A 19,865-nucleotide genomic window follows, 5' to 3' on the forward strand; every position below is an offset into this window, starting at 1 on the left:
TGCTGACATATTCTGTGCCAGTTTTACCCATTACTCCCCCTTAAAGGACCCATCATAATACCAGAAGAATGCCAGGCATCCAGCATTAATGCAGCACAGGTTAAGGCTGCTTTGTCCAAGGTCAAGAATATAGCTTCCATGGGACTTGACAATATCCCTGGCTGTGTTCTAAATGAACTACAAAGTGAACTGGGATCACACCTGTGTGCCCTGTTCAATCACAACCTCACCTCTGGTTTTGTCCCTAATGAATGGTGCACTGCCACAGTCATCCCTCTACATAAAGGCGGGGCGACTACTGACCCAAGGAACTACCGCCCCATAAGCTTGACAAGTCTGATATGTAAAGCTATGAAGCACATCATAATGGACCTAATTAACAAGGATATAGGCAATCTCCAAACTCTGGATCCCACTCAGTTTGGTTTTCTGAAAGGTTGATTATGCCTGCTCAACCTGGTTGACTTCTTTGAGCCAGTCACCAATGCTGTGGATGATGGCAAGGCAGTCCATACAGCATACCTCAGTCTAGCCAAGGCCTTTGATACCATTTCCCACTCATGTATCATTGATAGACTAACCAAACTAGGTATCAGCCCATACATCACTAGGTGGGTTGCAAACTGTGTATAAATTGCAGACTCCAAGTCAAATTGCTGACCAGTCACGAGTTGATCAGTCCTGGGACCTCTCCTGTTTGGCATCTACTTCTCAGAAGTCCAGGCCAACATGGAAGGACTCTGGCTGACCAAGTTCACAGATGACTGTAAGCTGGGAGCCATTATTAACTCCCTAAGTGTTCTCAGCGTCGGGATTTTCAACTGTCGATCATCTCCATTGTCGATCTTCTGGTGTCGGTGTTCTCGTCATCGGCGTTTTGCAGTTTTGGCATTATCAGGTAGACCTATATATATATATATATATATATATATATATATATATATATATATATATATATATATATATATATATATATATATATATATATATATATATATATATATAGGTGTGTGTGTGTGTGGGTGATTAGGTTTCATAGATAGATACAGATATATATCCTACAGGGTCTACCTGACAACACCGACACATGAAAACACAGACAACGAAATCACCAACACCACAAAACCAAAAGTTCAAAAACACGAAACTTCACATGCTCAACAGACCACAATCCTGATAATCAGCAAACAAAACAAATCCCCTGTCCAAAAAGCACACACAAAACACAGGCACACCAAAAACCTTACAAACCTACACTAAACCTTACATACACAACTATCTATGCACTAAACTTAACCCAAACCCTAACCCTACAGTCTGTCACTATCGCACACTCACCTGACCCCCGCCCTAACCCTAACTCACTTAATCCACCCCTAACCCTAACCCCACACTTACCTTAACATGTCGGTGTTCTCAGCATCGAGATTTTCAACTGTTGATCATCTCCATTGTCGATCTTCCGTGTTGGTGTTCTCACCGTCGGCATTTTGCAGTTTCGGCATTATCAGGTAGACCCATCCTACACACCTTACATAAAACAATGCATCACTACAAAACACAAAAGGGCAACTTCAAACTAAAATTGCAGGAAATAAAATAAAACAAAATATAAAACAACATTAATAAATACAAAAAAAATACATTTTACAATTCAAAAACATTCAAAAATGTAACCATCTAAAGGTAATTGAGGTGTTCCTTCAGGGATCTAAGTAGATTTTCCTGTAAAGATGGAACTTTAGAGACCCCCTATAGGAATATTTACTTGCCCAAGTCAGGGAAGGTAGCTGGTTCCACAGGATTTTCCAAATAAATTCTACTTGTTGTTCAGTCTCATCTTTGGAACACCAGCAGTTTGTCTTACCTAATGATGTGAAGTATCTAGCTAGGGTATATTTTGTCAGCAGCTCCTGTATGCTTACAGAGGCATAAATTCATGGACTGGGGTTATTTTAAATGTAGCTGTAGGGAAATTCCCTCTCCTGGGCAGGCTTAGGGATTTTCTGTATCCTTCTCCCCTCCCTCAGTAGTTGTTTATTGCTGAATCAAAAAATGCAATGATGGATTGATGGATGCAGGCTTCCTTGTAATTTTTTAAGGTTACAGTGCTAGACTTTTGGTTATTCCTTGCTGTAGAGTAGTGGATGAGGGATATAGGTACCATTCTTCTACAGAATCGGCAAGCCTACATCATTTGTTTATTCCACTCATCCCAACCATCTCCTGTGTTCACCAATAATCCAACATTACCTGGGTTTCTGCCATGTCACCACCCCTTCCACCCATTGTTTTGTTTTGTACTTTATTGTTATTTATACTCTCACCTTAACTGGAATATTCGCACATCTACCTTAGAATTTATAAAGTACCTTTGGTGCTTCCCATTAAGATGTTTATGTCAGCAGTAGAAGATGTTATAAGTACTTTACCTTTCCACATAAAATCAGATTCCTTAAATAATGCAAGCAGTGTGGACTTAGTATTTTACCATCTACAATGGGGTGCTTTGATGCATCTCCTTCCCCACCCCCAGACATTTTTGTTCCAATCTCACTACCCCTAAAATTAATATGACTTAAACTTAGGCTGTACTGGACTTCTGATAAAATGTTTGTGGATGGGAATAAGCCATCCAGTAAATGATTTTCACTAAAAACTCTTGAAGATGTTAATTCTTAGTCAGCAGTTATGCTAAGTTGGATAAGATAATAATTCTTTATGAAGATTTCTCTAAAACTGGTTAACAGCATTTGGATAATGTGATACTGTCCAGGTAAGATGAAAATGTATGCTGTTTAACTGTATACGAGGAGAGCAGCACAAAGGGTCATTAGACATTGAATACACGTGGCATGTCCTTTGCTTATACCCCAGATTAGATCAGTTCAGTGAAGTGAGATTAGTTAAATGAGGTATCTGACATATTCTGTAATCCACATTTGGTAAAAGCCAAAATCATATGTTTTGTTTAGGGGTCTAAGCCCCTAATATCCTCCATACAAGAGGATGCTGATCAGCTCTGCTAGAAGTTAATAACATCTAATCCTCCAGCAGTACTCTGAGCACGCCCAATGCATCAAATAACACACCCACTCAAACTTCAGCTGGAACCACATCCGCCATTCTTTTTTGCACACAGGAAAGTCCGTCCTGCACCATCATGTGAGACCTTTGAACCCTTACTCTTTTATTCAGATATACCAAATCCATATTCTCACAACATCTGTGGAAAGAGAGACACCCAGTAAGAGTGAAGCATAGCTCACTTATCTGCAATCTCACAGTAGAGATGTTATGTAAAAACATTGTGGCAGTTGAAGTTGAATGAGTTTGATTTGCTCAGTATACTTTCGCTGGGTTAGAGTTTGTTGACTTATATGTAGATCTTTAGAGCTGTTTAACTCCAAAGTCACTGCATGTTTCTAGTTTTATAGATGCATTTTTAGTTACAAGAAGCTGGATGACCATTATTATGTGATGAAATTTATGTGCACCTATGTATTTGCCAAGGTCAATTCTAAATATGTTTAAGAACTGCAACTGCTTGAAGATTAGAAAACATTTACTTCAAGAACAAGGATGCTTCTGAGCTCTAAACTCATCATGTTTCTTGTTTTTGCAAGTAAATATTTCAAGGTTGAGTTTGTTTGCATGTGCCTTAATTTTACCCTCAGTATGTTCCACACAATCAATTATCAGGAGGAAGGAGTGATTCATGACCTAGAAAGCAAAGCAGATAACCCATTCCAGAAAGCTCAAAAACCAAGGCTGTCTCGCTCTTTGATACTCCAAAGACTATCTGAAACCTCTGTTGTTACATTAAATGTCGGGTCAAGAAAGTGCAGAAAGTTGTGCTGTGTTTTATAACTGGTTAAACAAGTGAACTGTGTAGTAGAATAATAGCATGTAAAGCTTAGACAGCTTTGATGACATAGAAGGATGTAATTGAGGCTATATCCTAGGTGACTGCAGTTTGACTAGTCACTCTGGCAACTGTACGGTTGGCAGGGAGCATTGATGCATGATGTGAATTTTCCTGCTTGCTTTTTCATGGGAGAGAGAGTGCATACGCTAATATATCATTGCCCGTGTGGATATCAGTGACTGAATTAAATTCCAGACAAGGATTGCGGATAGGACTGGGAGGCATTGCCACCTTAGTGGAGCCCATCAAGGATAACCTCAAAGTTTGTACCTCATCACATAGCAGTGGCCTACCAGTCTACCTCTGCTTACAGCTATGGCAGCTTTTTCCCATTTGCCTCTCATGCATCTCAGCTACCATCTTTGATAAGGGTGTGCTGGGTATCCCAAGGGGTTGAGGGGGTTAATCTAGTTAATTTTCTATATATATGCCTGGAATGAGGTAGGAAGGAGTTCATGAGGGGGTGGTGCACTACAGCAGATGATTTTCAAATCCCAACTTGACTGCATGGTGGAGCTATGATGAAAAAAAAAGCATCTGTGGATCAAACACAATGTTGAGTGTTACGTGGTCCACAATGCAATATGTTATTGTTACAGTGGCACCTGTCAGTCAAGACCAAGACCACCCTTTGATCTAAGATGATAAATCACTTGTTACAGCAGAGCTGTTCCTATGTAGTTTACTCTTTATAAAGTATGTAGCAAGGATACCTAACTTCCAGAAGTTACCAAGGTACATTTGTTGACTTTAATGGGCAGGCCATTGTTTCAGTATCAGGTATGTATAGCCCTCTCTGGAGAGCTGCAGTTTCAGCTGGGAAAACAACCATGTGTCAGATGCTATTGTGCTTGACCTGCATGCCTGAAAACAAAAGTGGTGAAGGAGAACGGGCTTAGAACTGAACCATTTGCTAATATGTTTGCAGTGTCTTATGAGTTGCACTGTACTATGTCCTGTATTTCTACATCACTGAATCCTGGGTGTTATCTCTAACTTTCTTTATGTACTTACAAAACAGTTATTTTCTTCTGCTTTATTTACTGGTTTACATTTGTAGGAAGATTTGGATGGGCAGATTGTTCTGTTTATTTCTCATTTGTATTCTGTTTTTGAAGGTGGGCATCATTTTTAAGATTTATGGAATCCTTTTTTCATATTACCTATCAAGTTTATCTTATGGTTCTACCACAAAGATTTTCTTTTAAATGTCTTACTGTTTTTGTGTCACTTGGGACATGATTTGTAACTAAGCCATTCAGAAAGTCATGTCAGTGGTAGACACACTGATGTTAGTAACTAGGCATCATTACTTCTAGGGAGGTCACTTTTGGATAAGTCCCAGAAAGGGAATGCATAACACAGAGGATCAGCCTTAGTACTGACTGAAAACATTAATGTGTACTGCTTTGATATGACAAAAGAAAGAATGCTGATATGAATGGAATAGACAGTACATTAGAATTTTGTCTAGAATATTTTCTTCTAAATCCTCCATGCACTTGGTAACATATATCTCAACCTGCAGATGTCAGAAGTAGGTACAAAGGCCCTTCAAAAGGTGAAACTTCCAGGTAAATATAGATATCTAATTACCATAAAATTTGAAAACCAAATAGCATTTTTTTTCCTGCTTCCAGTACCAATGTGGGATACTACATAGAAATGCATGCTTAGAAACAGACAGTGACAAAAATTATGGAAAATATAATCACATAATCTAAGTTACAGTATACACTCTGTAGATTTTAATGAACTGCATTGCAAAATGCTTCTACAGTTATTTATTTTTGTTTCTGAAAAGGGGGGGTAAGATGTGTGTAGTCTTTGTTTAAATTATTGAGCCTCTAGTATGTTGCTCAAGTAGTGTTTTTTTGTCTTCTAAACAGCTTTATAAATGGTGTGCTGAGGGGGTTTCAGAAAATTATGTGAAGGGGTAAATCAAGGCTGAAAATAGGGACCTACTTCCAAAAATAGGTACCTCATGAGCAGGGCTACATCAGGACTGAAAACTGGTACATTATTCCAGTTTAGTTACAGATGAGAGGTTTGCTTGTCACTCACAAACTTAAGGCAGTGCTGGGCATTTTTATTAGTAGACGTAAAGGTACCCTAATTATTTGCATGGTAGTTGAAGTGTCACATGAACAGTGCTTTGTCTCTGATTAGATTACTAGCTTCTTTCTCTCAATGACATTTGTCATACATTTTGGGTTATTGATGGCTACACAGGATCATGTTACTCTTCCTTCACTCTTGTAGGTTTAACCGAGCACCCTTGCCCTGAGGTCTTTATGGATATAGGTGACAACCCCCCACCTGTCCCATTTAAACTGAAGGCGCAGAACGTTTCATTCCCTGAAAGTTTGGAGTTGCTAGATAGATCTTTAAAACATATCTTATTATTAGTGCATGTTTCCACAACCTCCAGATTCAGGAAAGCCACAATACTGTATATTTTCTTATTTAGGCTTTGGCCAATAAGGAGGGCCATACTAAATGCTCTGTTCACCAGATATGTCAATTTGAAATGTTCTTAATTTTTACACTGACTAGTAATGACAATAGGGGCAGCCAATTTCCTTTCAAGATGTATACTTCCTGAGAGTAGAGGTGGAAACTATCGCCTGCAAAGCACAACTGTGAATCATACCTCTCAACTGTACAGATTTTCACAGAATGTCCAGATTTTGCCTCATAGTTTTGTTCCATTTTCATAAAATTGTGGTTTTCAACAAATCATTGGCAAGTTATTGAAGATTTAAATCAGAAAATAATGACAGCCATTTGAGTTTCAGACTTCATACCCTTCAGAAAATGCATGCTTATGCAAAACATTTTGTTCTATTTACTTTATAAGTTTGTATAAGCAATATTTAAAAACTGTCCTTATTTTTGGGCCTTTGTCCCCCATTATTTATGGCTTTGTCCAGATTTTTTGTCTAAGAGGTTGAGAGGTATGCTATGAACTGCAAGTCTTACCCACAGAGTTCCAAAAGTCATTTACCTTACATCTTTATCTTGGAAAGGATCTCTGTATGTGTATCTTCCCACCTTTGACAATGATGTAGAAAGAGGTGCCATATCACTCCACATGTCCATCAGAGTAGACTGGCTCATTTCATTCAGTCACATGTGAACAGTGATAAGGCTGAAATAATTCCTACTCCCCTGCAAGCTTGTTCGCACCTTGGACACCTCCCTTATTTTTGCCCCAGGAAGATGTAATAGTAACTCACTGAAGCATTTAAATAATTGTGCTGCTATAAATAATGAAACAAAGTAGTTGTCGAGAATGCAGTGAGAATCTCAATAAATCATTCAATTTGATATTCCAATAAAATGTCTCTTTTGTTTCTTGAACAACAAACAGAATGCAACAATAAACAAAGAAAACAGAGCTTGATTGAGCATAAATAAATAAGCAAAGCTCCATATTATTCTGGAGGTGTGGTGTTATCCTTATTTCATGATGACTCACACCATTTGATAGTTTTCCAGTCATCAAAACAACTTTGGACCCAGTACTCCTGATAATTATAATGTTATACATAGGCTGGTTTTCAAAATCTTAAAGCTGTGAATTCCATCCAGAGTAAAAGCTAACATTCACTTGTGAAATTCAATTTATTTTAAAGATAATTTTGTAACAATGTATTGAGTGTTGTCCTTCTTTAAGCCTGTATTTTCTTTACATTTCACTTTTATTCCCTAGGTTAGCGAATACATACTTTCTTTTTCTCATTCTCCTGAACTGGGTTCCGCAGATTGAGGTTTTCCATAGAGAACTCACAGCGATTCCTTTGGCTCTGGTGCTTAGTGTAATTGCACTGAAAGATGGTTGGGAAGACTACAAGCGATACCGATTTGATAAGAAAATCAATGCAATTAAGGCAAAGGTTTATGAAAGGTAAGTTTCATAATATGTGTTAAGAAAATGTGCTCGGAGATATGTTTATACCTTTTAGATTATGGCACTCAGAATTAAACTTTTGTAAAGGTATTCATTGATGGTAATGAAAGGTACTAGACAATTAATATACAATTAAATAATTGTCTTTAATTTTCTTGATAGCATTTGCTTAATTTAACATTTTATTGCAGCTAGGAAATGCAGGTGTTTTGGAGAACATTTGTTAGAAGTAGAAAATGGATAGCTCTCATAATTAGACAAAACTGAGAGACGTATTTGTTTCATACATTACAAATACCGCTGCTGTTACTGTGGCAGAAGATTTAACCAAATTAAGTATTATGCACTTTGTGGTATAAATATTGTGAAAAAAACTAGATATCCAGGAAATTTTACAGTGAAAATTACAAATCTAATCAAATTTAGCAGTGTAGGTTATCTAAAGAATGGTACAGACTATATCCTTGACAATGTTACCACTTTTAGTGAAAACGATTAAAGACTCATAATACAATATTATAATGCATATAGACATTGTATCAGGATAGCAAAGGACTTGCATGCACTGTTCTGCCATCCATGCATAATCAAACCTATAAGGAGTGTACTGATGTCTGTATATGCATGACCATTTGTGTAGTGTGCACGTGCGTGTGCATGTGTGCACAAGCACGGACTCAGACATATGTGCGAAGATGTTTTTTTTTGGTACAAGTAAAAATGGTGCGTGTGTGTGTGTGTGTGTGTGTGTGTGTGTGTGTGTGTGTGTGTGTGCCAGGTGTATGTGTGCATGTGGCTGTGTGTGTATCTTGCTGAGTGAATAGTGTTCAGGTAGATGCTTTAAATGCCATTGTGCATGGTATATCATGAATGACTTATGTTGACATTTTGTGAATATGGGATAAGCCATGTTATCGCCATACTGTATACAATGGGCATTGAGGAATATCGTTGAATCACATAGTCGTTTACTTCATGGCACTGGTGATCTCACAATAGAATAATACCTTTACAAGAAATCAGGGCATATCTTCTACACTGCACTGCTGGCTGGTTTACTCCCCCCGCACACACACACACACACACACACACACACACACACACACACACACACACACACGCACCTTCACATATGCAACTGTCATTTGAAATGATGAACATGGACTGCTGCCATTTTGTGATATTTCTTTGCCTTCTTAACAGGTGCAGTGTATATGCTTTGTATTACATGAGAGCAGTTTAAATGTTGAAGTAAGTAAATCAGGAAAAAAAATAACAAATGCAGTATATAGACTGGGAGACAAGTTGTTTGGATATTTTTTTTTGTGATGTCATATAATCCTGTAGATGGTGATAAATTCCAGACTGCATACATAGTGTCAGTGTGCACTCAAAATGCTAAACATTTTGTGCACAGAAAATGAAAGACAAATTATTTATTGTTGATGTTTTTATAACATCAGAGTACAAGATTCAACGTATTTTGGCAATAAGAAAAGCCTCTTAATACTTCTGATGATTTTCCTGTGATTGTTGCTTCAAACGTACATATTCTGGTTGATTACGTGATTAATAAGACTTGATTTGTCCCATTATTTCTTCAGCGATATGCATACACTTTGAATGAAAAACAAAAGATACTCATTTCCTGTATTAGTCATATTACATAGGGTCATGTGACATTACTTGTGCCATAGCAGCAGTATTTTTTCATATATCTCCCACCCCAACAGTACAACAGCAATAGTACTAGATGAAGTCTTGTGCAATTTGCAGGACAGGCTGCTTTCTGGAATGTACTGTTTGTTATTCTTATTTTGCATTGGGCTACTTTTTTTTTTGCATTTTACAGTGTATGAACAGGCCAGTTCAGTTACCATTTCAGATATATAAACTAATAAATGGCTTCCATTTTCCAGTGGCATGATGTAGCACAGTATGATTTCTGTCATCTGGGGTGTATAAGAAGCTGAAGCTTAGTTTAGCTTGTATATTCCAGAGACACAAAGTATGTACACCATAAAATGTGGGATATTGATTCTGTTAGTCCATTGTACAATACAGTCTTAATACAAAATGGAAGCAACTGAAATCTTTACAATCCACTGTTGATTCATTGATACAAACATGGAAGGCTGCAGTGTATATCTATTTTATTTTATTTTATTTTTTTTTGTTTTATCTTTTTTTTTACTAGGAAAGCCTAACTGGGCAAAACCCATGTTCAGCAGAGTCCCGGGGAGAAAAGCTCTGCTGATACATTTAAGATACTCATGACAAAACAACTTTTTTTACAAAGTTTCATTACACAGATAGTTCTTAAGACATTTAGATACTAACAGGTGCATGCATAACACTGTGCATGGTAATGAGTTGTGAGTTTGTTAAATACCCGAAGCCACTTAGTTGTTTCAGGGCTCTGCAATAATATATACAGCTGGGATGGAAATTTGGCTATTTTATTGTAACAGGTGTTCTTTAGTGACTTTATACAGAGATAAAACAGGTCATTCTTCTGTGATTGCATTATTCATGCTATTAAATTTCAAGTATAAAACATTCAGTATTCAAACAGTTCATGTCCAATGTATGTAAAATGCAGATATTTCATATGACTTATAAAACATGGGTAAGGAGGATTATAGTATAGATGATAGGAATAAATAAAATGGAGGTAAGGGGTGTGAAGCATTATTCAGTAGGTAAATAGTTGGAAGAAGGAGAGAGTTGTTGAATAGCTGATGAGTCAAGGATAGTGGTTTAAGAATATTGGGGTACATTCTGATATAAAATCTGGTGTCAGTGGTGCAACAGTTAGCACACTTGCCTTTGGTGCAGAAAGCTGTGGGTTCTATTCTAACAACATGTATATTCTTTTGTGTGGGAGGTTGGTATAATTGATAAGGTGTTTACCTTACAGATTCAAGGTGCAGGGTTTGATTCTTACATGGGGTAATTGGCTAGGCTTAAAATGGTCCACAAGGGCAGTTAGTCTAGTACTAATCTATGATCCTGTGATCTATGATCTTATGATAACTGAGTGGTGGAGACTACTGGAGATGGACCAAGTGTGAAGATCAGAAAGAATCTGAAAATGTAATGTTGAGATAAAGTTTGGAAGGAAATTGAAGATAAGTGGTAGAAATGTTTTTGTGTTCAATGAGATAGAGGTTTATTAAGAGATAGGGGCATGAGCTGACATAGGAAAATGGACTTAAGTGAGAATCATGTACTGTGTGTCACGTGATAGATAGCTATACGTAGTGTAGTGTAGGAGTAAGGTAGAGTGGGTGGGAATTTGGGGTAGAGTATGGGGAGTATAGTAGGACTTACCTGACCTGGCCAGCCCTTTACTTCAGAGAGCATATTGCCAGTTCTCAGTGGAGTGATTTGTGACACAGCTCCTACCATGTGAGTGGCAGAGGACACAATTTGATGTCCACAGACTATTGCACAATAAGAAATAATCCCAGTAGGCTTGCTCTCACAGGTACAGGTTTTGATTAGGGCCAGTTCTCTGTGGCATGATATGCATCAGATCTCCTGCTGTTTGAGTGACAGCTTTTGCTTAGGGCTAGTCCTCAGTTCTATCTATGAAACAGGACCTGTGCAATTCAGTTCCACATCTTCTTTAAGCTTCCATAACCTTATACAATGCAATACTACCCTCTATTTCATACCTTCCCATTCATCTAACAAGAACAGGATTGAAATACACCTAAGCAAAGATTCTTTATGTAAAATACCATGTATGGATTACTCTCAGGAGTAACAGTTAATGGGCAACATTCTTTCTACCACAACTTTGTTTCCATTCAGTAACTATAACTTTGATCTTATTCAAAAATCAAAGTAATGTGCCAGTTATAATTTGGGGATGGAACTACACCTTCCTTTAGGCTTCTGTGTACACTTACACTCAAAGTATTTTCAGTTAATAAACATACCTTTTATTGTAACTAATTGCTGCATCCTTAAGTTTTCCATTACAAAGGAGTTAAAGTAACACTTGGTTTTACTCAATGAAAATGTAATATGATAACTAGGAATACCTCATTCCATTGCCTGTGTTTGCAAACAACAAAACACTTTAACTCATTAAAGTGTTGTGTCTCACAAGCACTCACATTATAGCAGATATATCCCATATTCTTCTGATCATTTCTGTTTTACTTGCAAATTTATTTATTTATTAATTTATTTTGAATTTGTTAACTGGGGAAGAGCTCTTATCTCAATGGACCTAATTCAGTCTCAGACCAGGGTAAATACAATTTATACATGACATTATATAAAACATGAATGACAAAATATTATATATATATATATATATATATATATATATATATATATATATATATATATACACTAAAAAACTTCATAAAAAATAAAGGAAGGAAGGAAAAACCACAGAGACAAACAGGTGTTTTAAGCTTTCGTTCTTTACTGTATCAGAACTTTTTTCAGAATAACAGGAAGGTGAAAAAGCAACACTATTAAATGCAATAGTAATCAATAAATATTTCACCAATTAAACTAGCCAATAGTCTCAAACCACTCTACAGGCTCATAAACAGTAGTAACATATTGTAGAAAGCCAGATTTACATAAGATAAGCAAGTGGACGAGTATACTGTGTTACTGTGTCCATCTCAAAGCACATTTAATGTTTAAAGAGTCATTAAGGCCAGGAAGATGCTAGGGGAAACACAGTTTGCATTGCACTAACTTCACTAAATTTCATTTTTTTATTTTAGAAGAACTTTGTGATTTTTGGAGGGATTTCTACAACTTGCTCCAGGTGAAATAACTTAAATGGCAACTTCTCCTCAATGCAGAATGTTACCTAGTTTCAAGCTTCAAGCAGGTATTGTCTGTATGACTAAATTAATGTTGCCTCCATTTGTTAAGTTGTGCTGCATGTTCTGTCGCATACAGTATAGTACAATTCACTATGTGGTAGCTATTTTAATTTAATTTAATTGAACACAGTTCACTTAGTATTTTGAGGCTGCATTAATTAAACCTCTGTAATGCTTTATCGTTTAGAGTGTGCAATAATTTTGTAATACAAATGTACTGTGCAGAACTGATAATCACAGGGAGGAATGCAGAACATTATACTATCGATGCTTTGACAAGCACTCTTGTCTACTATCCAAGAATGAAAAATAACAGCTAAAGGCAAGCAACAGGAGTATTTCATTTTATTTTTCATTGCAATAGTCATTGAGGAGGGAAGTAAATCATAGCATCTAAAGGCTTAATGCATTTTGAACAAAGTCCCTGGGTAGCAACATGGTTTTGATTCTATCATATGCAGCATCCTGTGATACTTGATGCTAAGAAGTTATAAACAAGTAAAATCAACAACATTTACTTTATTTTGCATATTTGCAAATTTTATTTGCACTGTGCTTATTGGGAAGCAAAATAGCACAGCCTTGATTGTCAGTCAGGAACCTGTTGCTGTAAGTTGCCATTTGCAGCTGAAGTAAAATAAATTCAATACTGACTGAATAAATACAGCCCCCTTTTGTTAAGCTGTGATATGCAGTTCTACTTCACTCAGTAACAGTAATAATTTGTCATCATCTTCATCATCGGAAGTCATAGTAATATTGCCATACAAATGTAGATGTGTACAAAAGACGATCAGTCGAAAGGATCATGTAGTATCATGGGACTGATTATTTAATGAGCACTATTTTTGGATAGCCAGAAATGAGAAGTGATAGCCGAACAGTCACAGCCCTTAAGGCTAAACCACACACCTGATACACTTGTAATAGGTGACTCTATCGTCAGGCACACTGACATCCCACTCACCAGGCTGAACAGGGAGAAGGTCACGGTGAGCTGCCTATCGGGCGCTAGGATCCGCCACATAACACAAGCATTCAGGTCACTCCAAGGCAAGTACAAATATGACTCAGTCATTGTCCATGCTGGTGTGAATGACCTGAGACATTCCTCCCTGGACTACATGAAAAGAGACATAGGGGAGCTCTCTGAGCATGTAGCCCAGGCCAGTATGACCCTGACCTTGAGTAGCATCTTACCCTCACCAAGAATGATGCCACAATATGAAGACAAGATGATCAATTTCAACAATTGGTTTAAGTATTGGTGTCATTCAAAGGGGATCCAATGCCTGTCAGCCTGGGATGACATGCTCGACAAGCCACGATGCTTCGCTAGGGATGGCTTGCAACTGTCACCCCAGGGCTTTCAGATATTGGCAAAGGCTCTTGCTACCCCCATAGTGCCTTTTTTAGGCAAGGCTCAAAAGACAAACCCACCTCCATAGGTATCAGAAGGGATAAGAAACTAAGAGTAATGCTGCTCAACACCAGAAGTCTAAACTTCAAGATGCATGCACTCGAAACTCTCCTTAGCATGGAGAAGATCGATATCTGTGGAATAACAGAAACCTGGTTCAAGGCTCCTGAGAGCACCCCAGCACTACCAGGTTATACCTCATACCATGCTTTTTGATCCCAAAACTTGGACCAAACCACAAAAGGAGGGGGTGTATCAATATTCGTCAAAGATACCCCACACCTCCAGGTTGGTGGCACAGCACAAAGCATCAGAGACTATCCATGTGCAACTAACAGTGGGTAAAACTGCTTTCCAGTTTATAGCCTGCTACAGACCACCCTCCCAAACCCAGGAACCCCACTCGGCCTTCCTGAGAACACTGGAAAATATGAAGGTCTCTCCAAACACCATTATATTGGGCGACTTCAACTACCCTAACATAGACTGGGAGCATTACTCTAGCTCCAACACCCTAGCCCAAAGGTTCCTAGAATTTATAAACTCAAATGCTATGGAACAACTTGTTACCACTCCCACAAGAGGGGAAAACATACTGGACCTGATCATCACCAACATGGGGACTCTATGCTCCAGATTACATCATAAACTAATCTCACTGGATATTCACATCCCGACCCCACCCCCTGCCCAGAAAACCACAGTGAAAAACTTCTCTACAGCAAATTTCACACTCCTCAAAACCGAGGTGGAATCCTTCAAAGCCCCCGGGCCTGTGGAAAATACGGCCCAGACCGCAGAATCCTTTATAAACGCATTCTATGAACACCTTCAGGAATGCATGGATCATGCAATCCCAAATAAAACCAAGACCCAATCCTCCAAAGGCAGACGTCCTGTCTGGTAAACCCCAGCCATAAACAAACTATACAATAGAAGGAGGAAGCTACTACATGATAGAACAAAATCCCAAAAAGGGAAGGCATCTCTGATCAGTATTAGCAAAAAACTATGGGCACTCATAAAATCGTCTAAGGCCAGCTTTGAGAGAAAAATTGCACAGGACACTAAGGATAATCACAAGGCTTTCTTTAGTTATGTTAGGAACCTGGGTGGGAATTCCCAGATATGCTCAGAATTAGTCCAAAATGACAAAAAATACACCGAACCCACAGACATTGCCAACATCCTAGCTGACAGGTTCAGCACAACCCCCCCCCTCCCCACCAAAAGGTCAGATATCTATCCCAGCAGAGTGCTGCCCCCCCTGACATCTCAGATGCTCAGGTAAGAGCTGCCCTCTCCAAAGCAAAAAACTAAGCATCAATGGGACCAGATGGTGTCCTGGGCTGCGTCCTACATGAACTCCAAGAAGAGCTAAACCCAAACATAAAACTACTGTTCACTCTCAGCCTTACTACAGGATATGTACTCAAAGAGTGGCATACAGCAACAGTGGTCCCTCTCCACAAAGTTGGTGCCTCAACGGATCCTGGTAACTATTGCCCCATAAGCCTGACTAGCTTGGTCTGCAAAGCTATGGAAAGGATCATCATGGACCTCATAAATAAAGATATTGGGGACCTACAGACACTGGATCCTACCCAGTTCAACTTTGTTAAGGGCAGATCCTGCCTCTTAAACCTGGTTGATTTCTTTGAAACTGTCACCAAGGCCATTGACGAGGGGAAGGTGGTCCACACAGCCTACCTGGACCTCGCAAAAGCCTTCGATACAATACCCCACTCGGGCATTATAGATAAGCTCACCAGCTTAAATATAAACCCCTATGTCACTAGATGGGTTGCAAACTGGCTCAAGGACAGAACCCACATGGTTAGAATTGTTGGAGCCATGTCAGACTCCAAACCAGTTACAAGTGGCATCCCACAAGGCTCAGTCCTGGGTACTCTCTTGTTCGGTATATATTTCTCGGAGGTACAGGCCAACATGGAAGGACTGTGGCTGACCAAGTTCGCAGATAACTGCAAACTGGGCACCATAATTGACTCTCCAGCCGACACAAGCATCCTGCAAAAGGGCCTCATAGAAACAGACAACTGGTGCCAGAGCCATGGCCTCAAGCTAAATGCCAAAAAGTGTATAGTCATCCCCTTTGGCAAAAACAAAGTGCCCACAAATTACCACATAAGTGGTAATCCATTAAGTACAGAAGAAGTAATTAGGGACCTGGGGACCCAAGTTGATAGCAATCTCTCATTTGACAACCACGTGGCCAAAGTGGTTAGAAAAACATTTTATATAGCCCACGTAATCATGAAGGGATTCACATCTAGATCAGGGGTGGTCATCGTGCCTCTTTACTCATCTCTCATCAGGCCCATAATTGAGTACAATGCCCCTTTTGGGATGTACCTTACTAGACACCTGCAGCAACTGGAAAGATCCCAAAAGTACCTCACCAAGAGGATCAAAGGGCTCATACAGATGCCATATGCTGCCCAGTTAAAGAAACTCCAGCTCTACTCAGATGCAATCTGTGCCTGACATATAAAGCCATGTCCAACCCGGAATTAATGGACATGCTGCACCTCAGAAACTCCAAATCCCATCGAGCTATGCGCTCTAGATACTTGAACCTCAGCACTGAAATAAAAAGGACATGCTGGACGGACAGATTAATAATCCAGAGGCTCCCTTTACTCTGGAATAAAATCCCAGTCCAGGTTAGGCAGAGTCCCTCATTGACTCTCTTCAAGAGGAATCTTGATGAGTGGATGGGAGATCATAGATTTACCCCGGGTATCACTTCTGTGTCTCTGTTAGACAGAGGCACAGTATACTAACCTCGAAAAAGGGCATAGCAAAATTAATTTAAAATGGGTGGCGAAAGCCAAACACACTCAGGCTAGGCTTATAAATACCCTATTGCAGATAGCCTAGTATGAACCTATGAACCTATTAACCTAATAGAGGCAACTTGAATATTTCACTTTATTTTTATATGATTACAAAAAGCATTTGAGGATAGAAAATTACAGCATGTCATCTACAAGCTAAATACAGTTAAGAATATCTTTAGGAACAACATTCAGCAACTTGGTCTTGATCCTCTGACAAGTACTATTTTGGGATACTGAAAGTGAGATGTAGGAGTCAAATATAAGCAAGAGGAACATGACCCTTTAGACTGCATGTTTTTAGGTATAGCTTGTTGCGTTGCTTAACTGGGAAGCAGCATGCAACATGATTTTTATTGTTTGACAAATGATATTCTGCGGTATTTGATAGTGCAAAGGTATCACCAAGGATAACAAAGAGGACTGTTTTACTTTATTTTATGTGTTAGCAAATATTCTTTGGAGCACCATTCAGTGGGGTATTACTATGTTGTTTGCATTTGAAGAAGTACAGCCTCTATTCCATTGCTGCTGTGTATGCAGTAGAATCAATATAGATGGGAAGAGGAAAATGTTTTATATGAGATGAGATGAAATGTATTGCTGTACACTTCATGGTCAAAGAGAAACAGCATGCAGCATTTAAAATGAGTGATGGAAAACAACATGCGTAATACACTCTAAAAAAAGGATGAGGCACTTGTTACTGTGAAGTAAAATTATCCCAGTTTTGCTTTTAATTTCTTGTTGCAGGACATACCACTTCAGTAATATTAATTTCACTACAATCAAGATGATATTACTAAAGTCAAGCTGAAACATTTTGCTTTTTTTTTTACTCTGTCACTGTAACATACAGAATTTTAAAATGAACATGGGGAACCAGCATACATCATTGTACTCTTGGGAAAAAAAAAAAACGAGTTGGAACAGTGACTTTAAGTGAAGGAGAAAACAGTGGCGATTTTACTTTCTTGTTGCAGGACATGCCTGCTTACTAATGGTAATAAAATTACCTTCCGACGAACCCTTAATTTTGATACATTATTCATCCCAATACAGGTTTGCTTTAATGTTTGCTGATTTGTATATCAGTTTTTCTTGATATTTACTGGCCCAGTTGAAACATATATGTAACTGAAACGTTGTATATGTATGCAAGCCATTGAAAAGTGGCTTTTTGGGCTATAACTTTACTTCCTGATGAGGCAGCTCTGGCCACAGGGAAAAAAACTCTTCATGGGCTGTCTTATGTATCTAGTCCACTGAATAAATTTGGCAATTAGCTGGAAATTACTTCATGGTTTAATTCAGGATGTTTTAAGAGTGTTGTCACTGCAGAACTCTATATAATTGCATTAAGAAACTCTGCTCCTTTTCTATATGTACTTAACTGTTCTCACAAAGATATGGCTACACAATTCCCTTATGTATGATCAAACTTATTTAATGTCGGACCAAAAGTACTGACAAAAATAAGATTGACAATACATAAGGCTGAATTACCTAAACATGAAACCTGAGAAAGATAGAAAAAGGAAAACAAGTTCCTTTTCTGATCTTTATACTAACAGCCCTCCCATAACACTTGCCTCTAATTTCTCTCAATAGTGACAATGTTACATGGAGGATATTTTACATTAGTTGTGGGGTTAGGGTTGAGGCAGTAACCTTCCCCTGCCCCAACCCTAAGCCCACAGTGCTGTAAGTGCTGTTCATCAAACCTATTGAGCTTAATATCCTGATCCATGGTGTAGAGGGATAACTCTGAGTGCAGCCCAAATGACCTGGGCATTGGATGAGTCAGGCATGGAGAGTAGGGGAGGAATAATAGGCATATGTCAAGTTCTCCAACCTGGAAGAATAAGGGAGGGTGACAGTTTGGTCTGCTGTAATACTGACATCCATCAGTGGCTGAGCACTACAGGGAGGCAGTACAAGGGCCAAGATATGCATGCATGCCATAGCTTACTCTGTAGATAAAGAGTGTGCATATCCAAAATCAGGCATGCATGAAGTGGGTCCTGACGTACGATGGGGACAAAGGAGATAGAGAAGCATGGAAAATCCTGCAGTCACCTTAGTTATGGCCTCAGAAAAGCAAAGCTTATGGTCAGTGGCTACAACAGACAAAAACATAATGAAAACAGGATAAAAACATAATGAAAACAGGATAGAACAAAGTGTTTGTCTAAAAGGTATTCTAACTGATGTGTAATCATATGGGGCATATAGAAACCTTGAAAGGTGCAATGATTGGTGTGCCTATTGAATTTAGTTGAGCTTCTGCTCACATAAAGTCAAGCACTTTATGTTTGAAAGGAGGAAAAACTCCACCCAAATACACAACCATGCATTTTATCATAAATATTTTTTTTTGCCCTGAGGCTACTTGCAATAACATGCAAACAAAATACAATGATATTATTTACTTACCAGTCTATAGTTGCTATGAAGTAATGTGATTTGGTAATATGGTTCTTAAAACATTTAAGAACGTATTCCTTTTCTCATTTCAGCAAAGTAAAATCAAATATGGATTTGTCATTGGTAATAATGTGTCTATAGCTCAGCCTGGTAATAATGTGTCTGTAGCTCAACCTGGTAGTATTGTGTCTTTAGCTCAGCCTGGTAATAATGTGTCTATAGCTCAACCTGGTAATAATGTGTCTATAGCTCAGCCTGGTAATAATGTGTCTATAGCTCAACCTGGTAATAATGTGCCTATAGCTCAGCCTGGTAGTATTGTTTTCTATAGCTCAGCCTGGTAATAATAAGTCTATAGCACATTTGATCTGTAGAAATGGCTGAGCTATAAATGTAATAACGAGATACTGATAACAAACAAACTTACAGAAAGGCTATATTCATATTAAGCAAA

At 38.4% G+C, this 19,865-nt stretch overlaps 1 protein-coding gene across 1 annotated transcript in view; it reads left to right on the top strand.

Moving 5' to 3' along the window:
* Nucleotides 1-19,865, top strand: part of ATP10B (ATPase phospholipid transporting 10B (putative)) — a 2,370,254-nt gene that overhangs the window by 1,413,044 nt on the left and 937,345 nt on the right. The window contains exon 5 of the mRNA XM_044069530.1: nucleotides 7,644-7,838. Coding sequence (XP_043925465.1) covers nucleotides 7,644-7,838 — 195 coding nt within the window. The remainder of the gene's footprint in view (nucleotides 1-7,643; nucleotides 7,839-19,865) is intronic.

The sequence above is a fragment of the Protopterus annectens genome, chromosome 4.part0 (genome assembly GCF_019279795.1).
Source record: "Protopterus annectens isolate FY-2018-M chromosome 4.part0, PAN1.0, whole genome shotgun sequence".
In the NCBI taxonomy this organism is placed as follows: Eukaryota; Metazoa; Chordata; order Ceratodontiformes; family Protopteridae; genus Protopterus; species Protopterus annectens.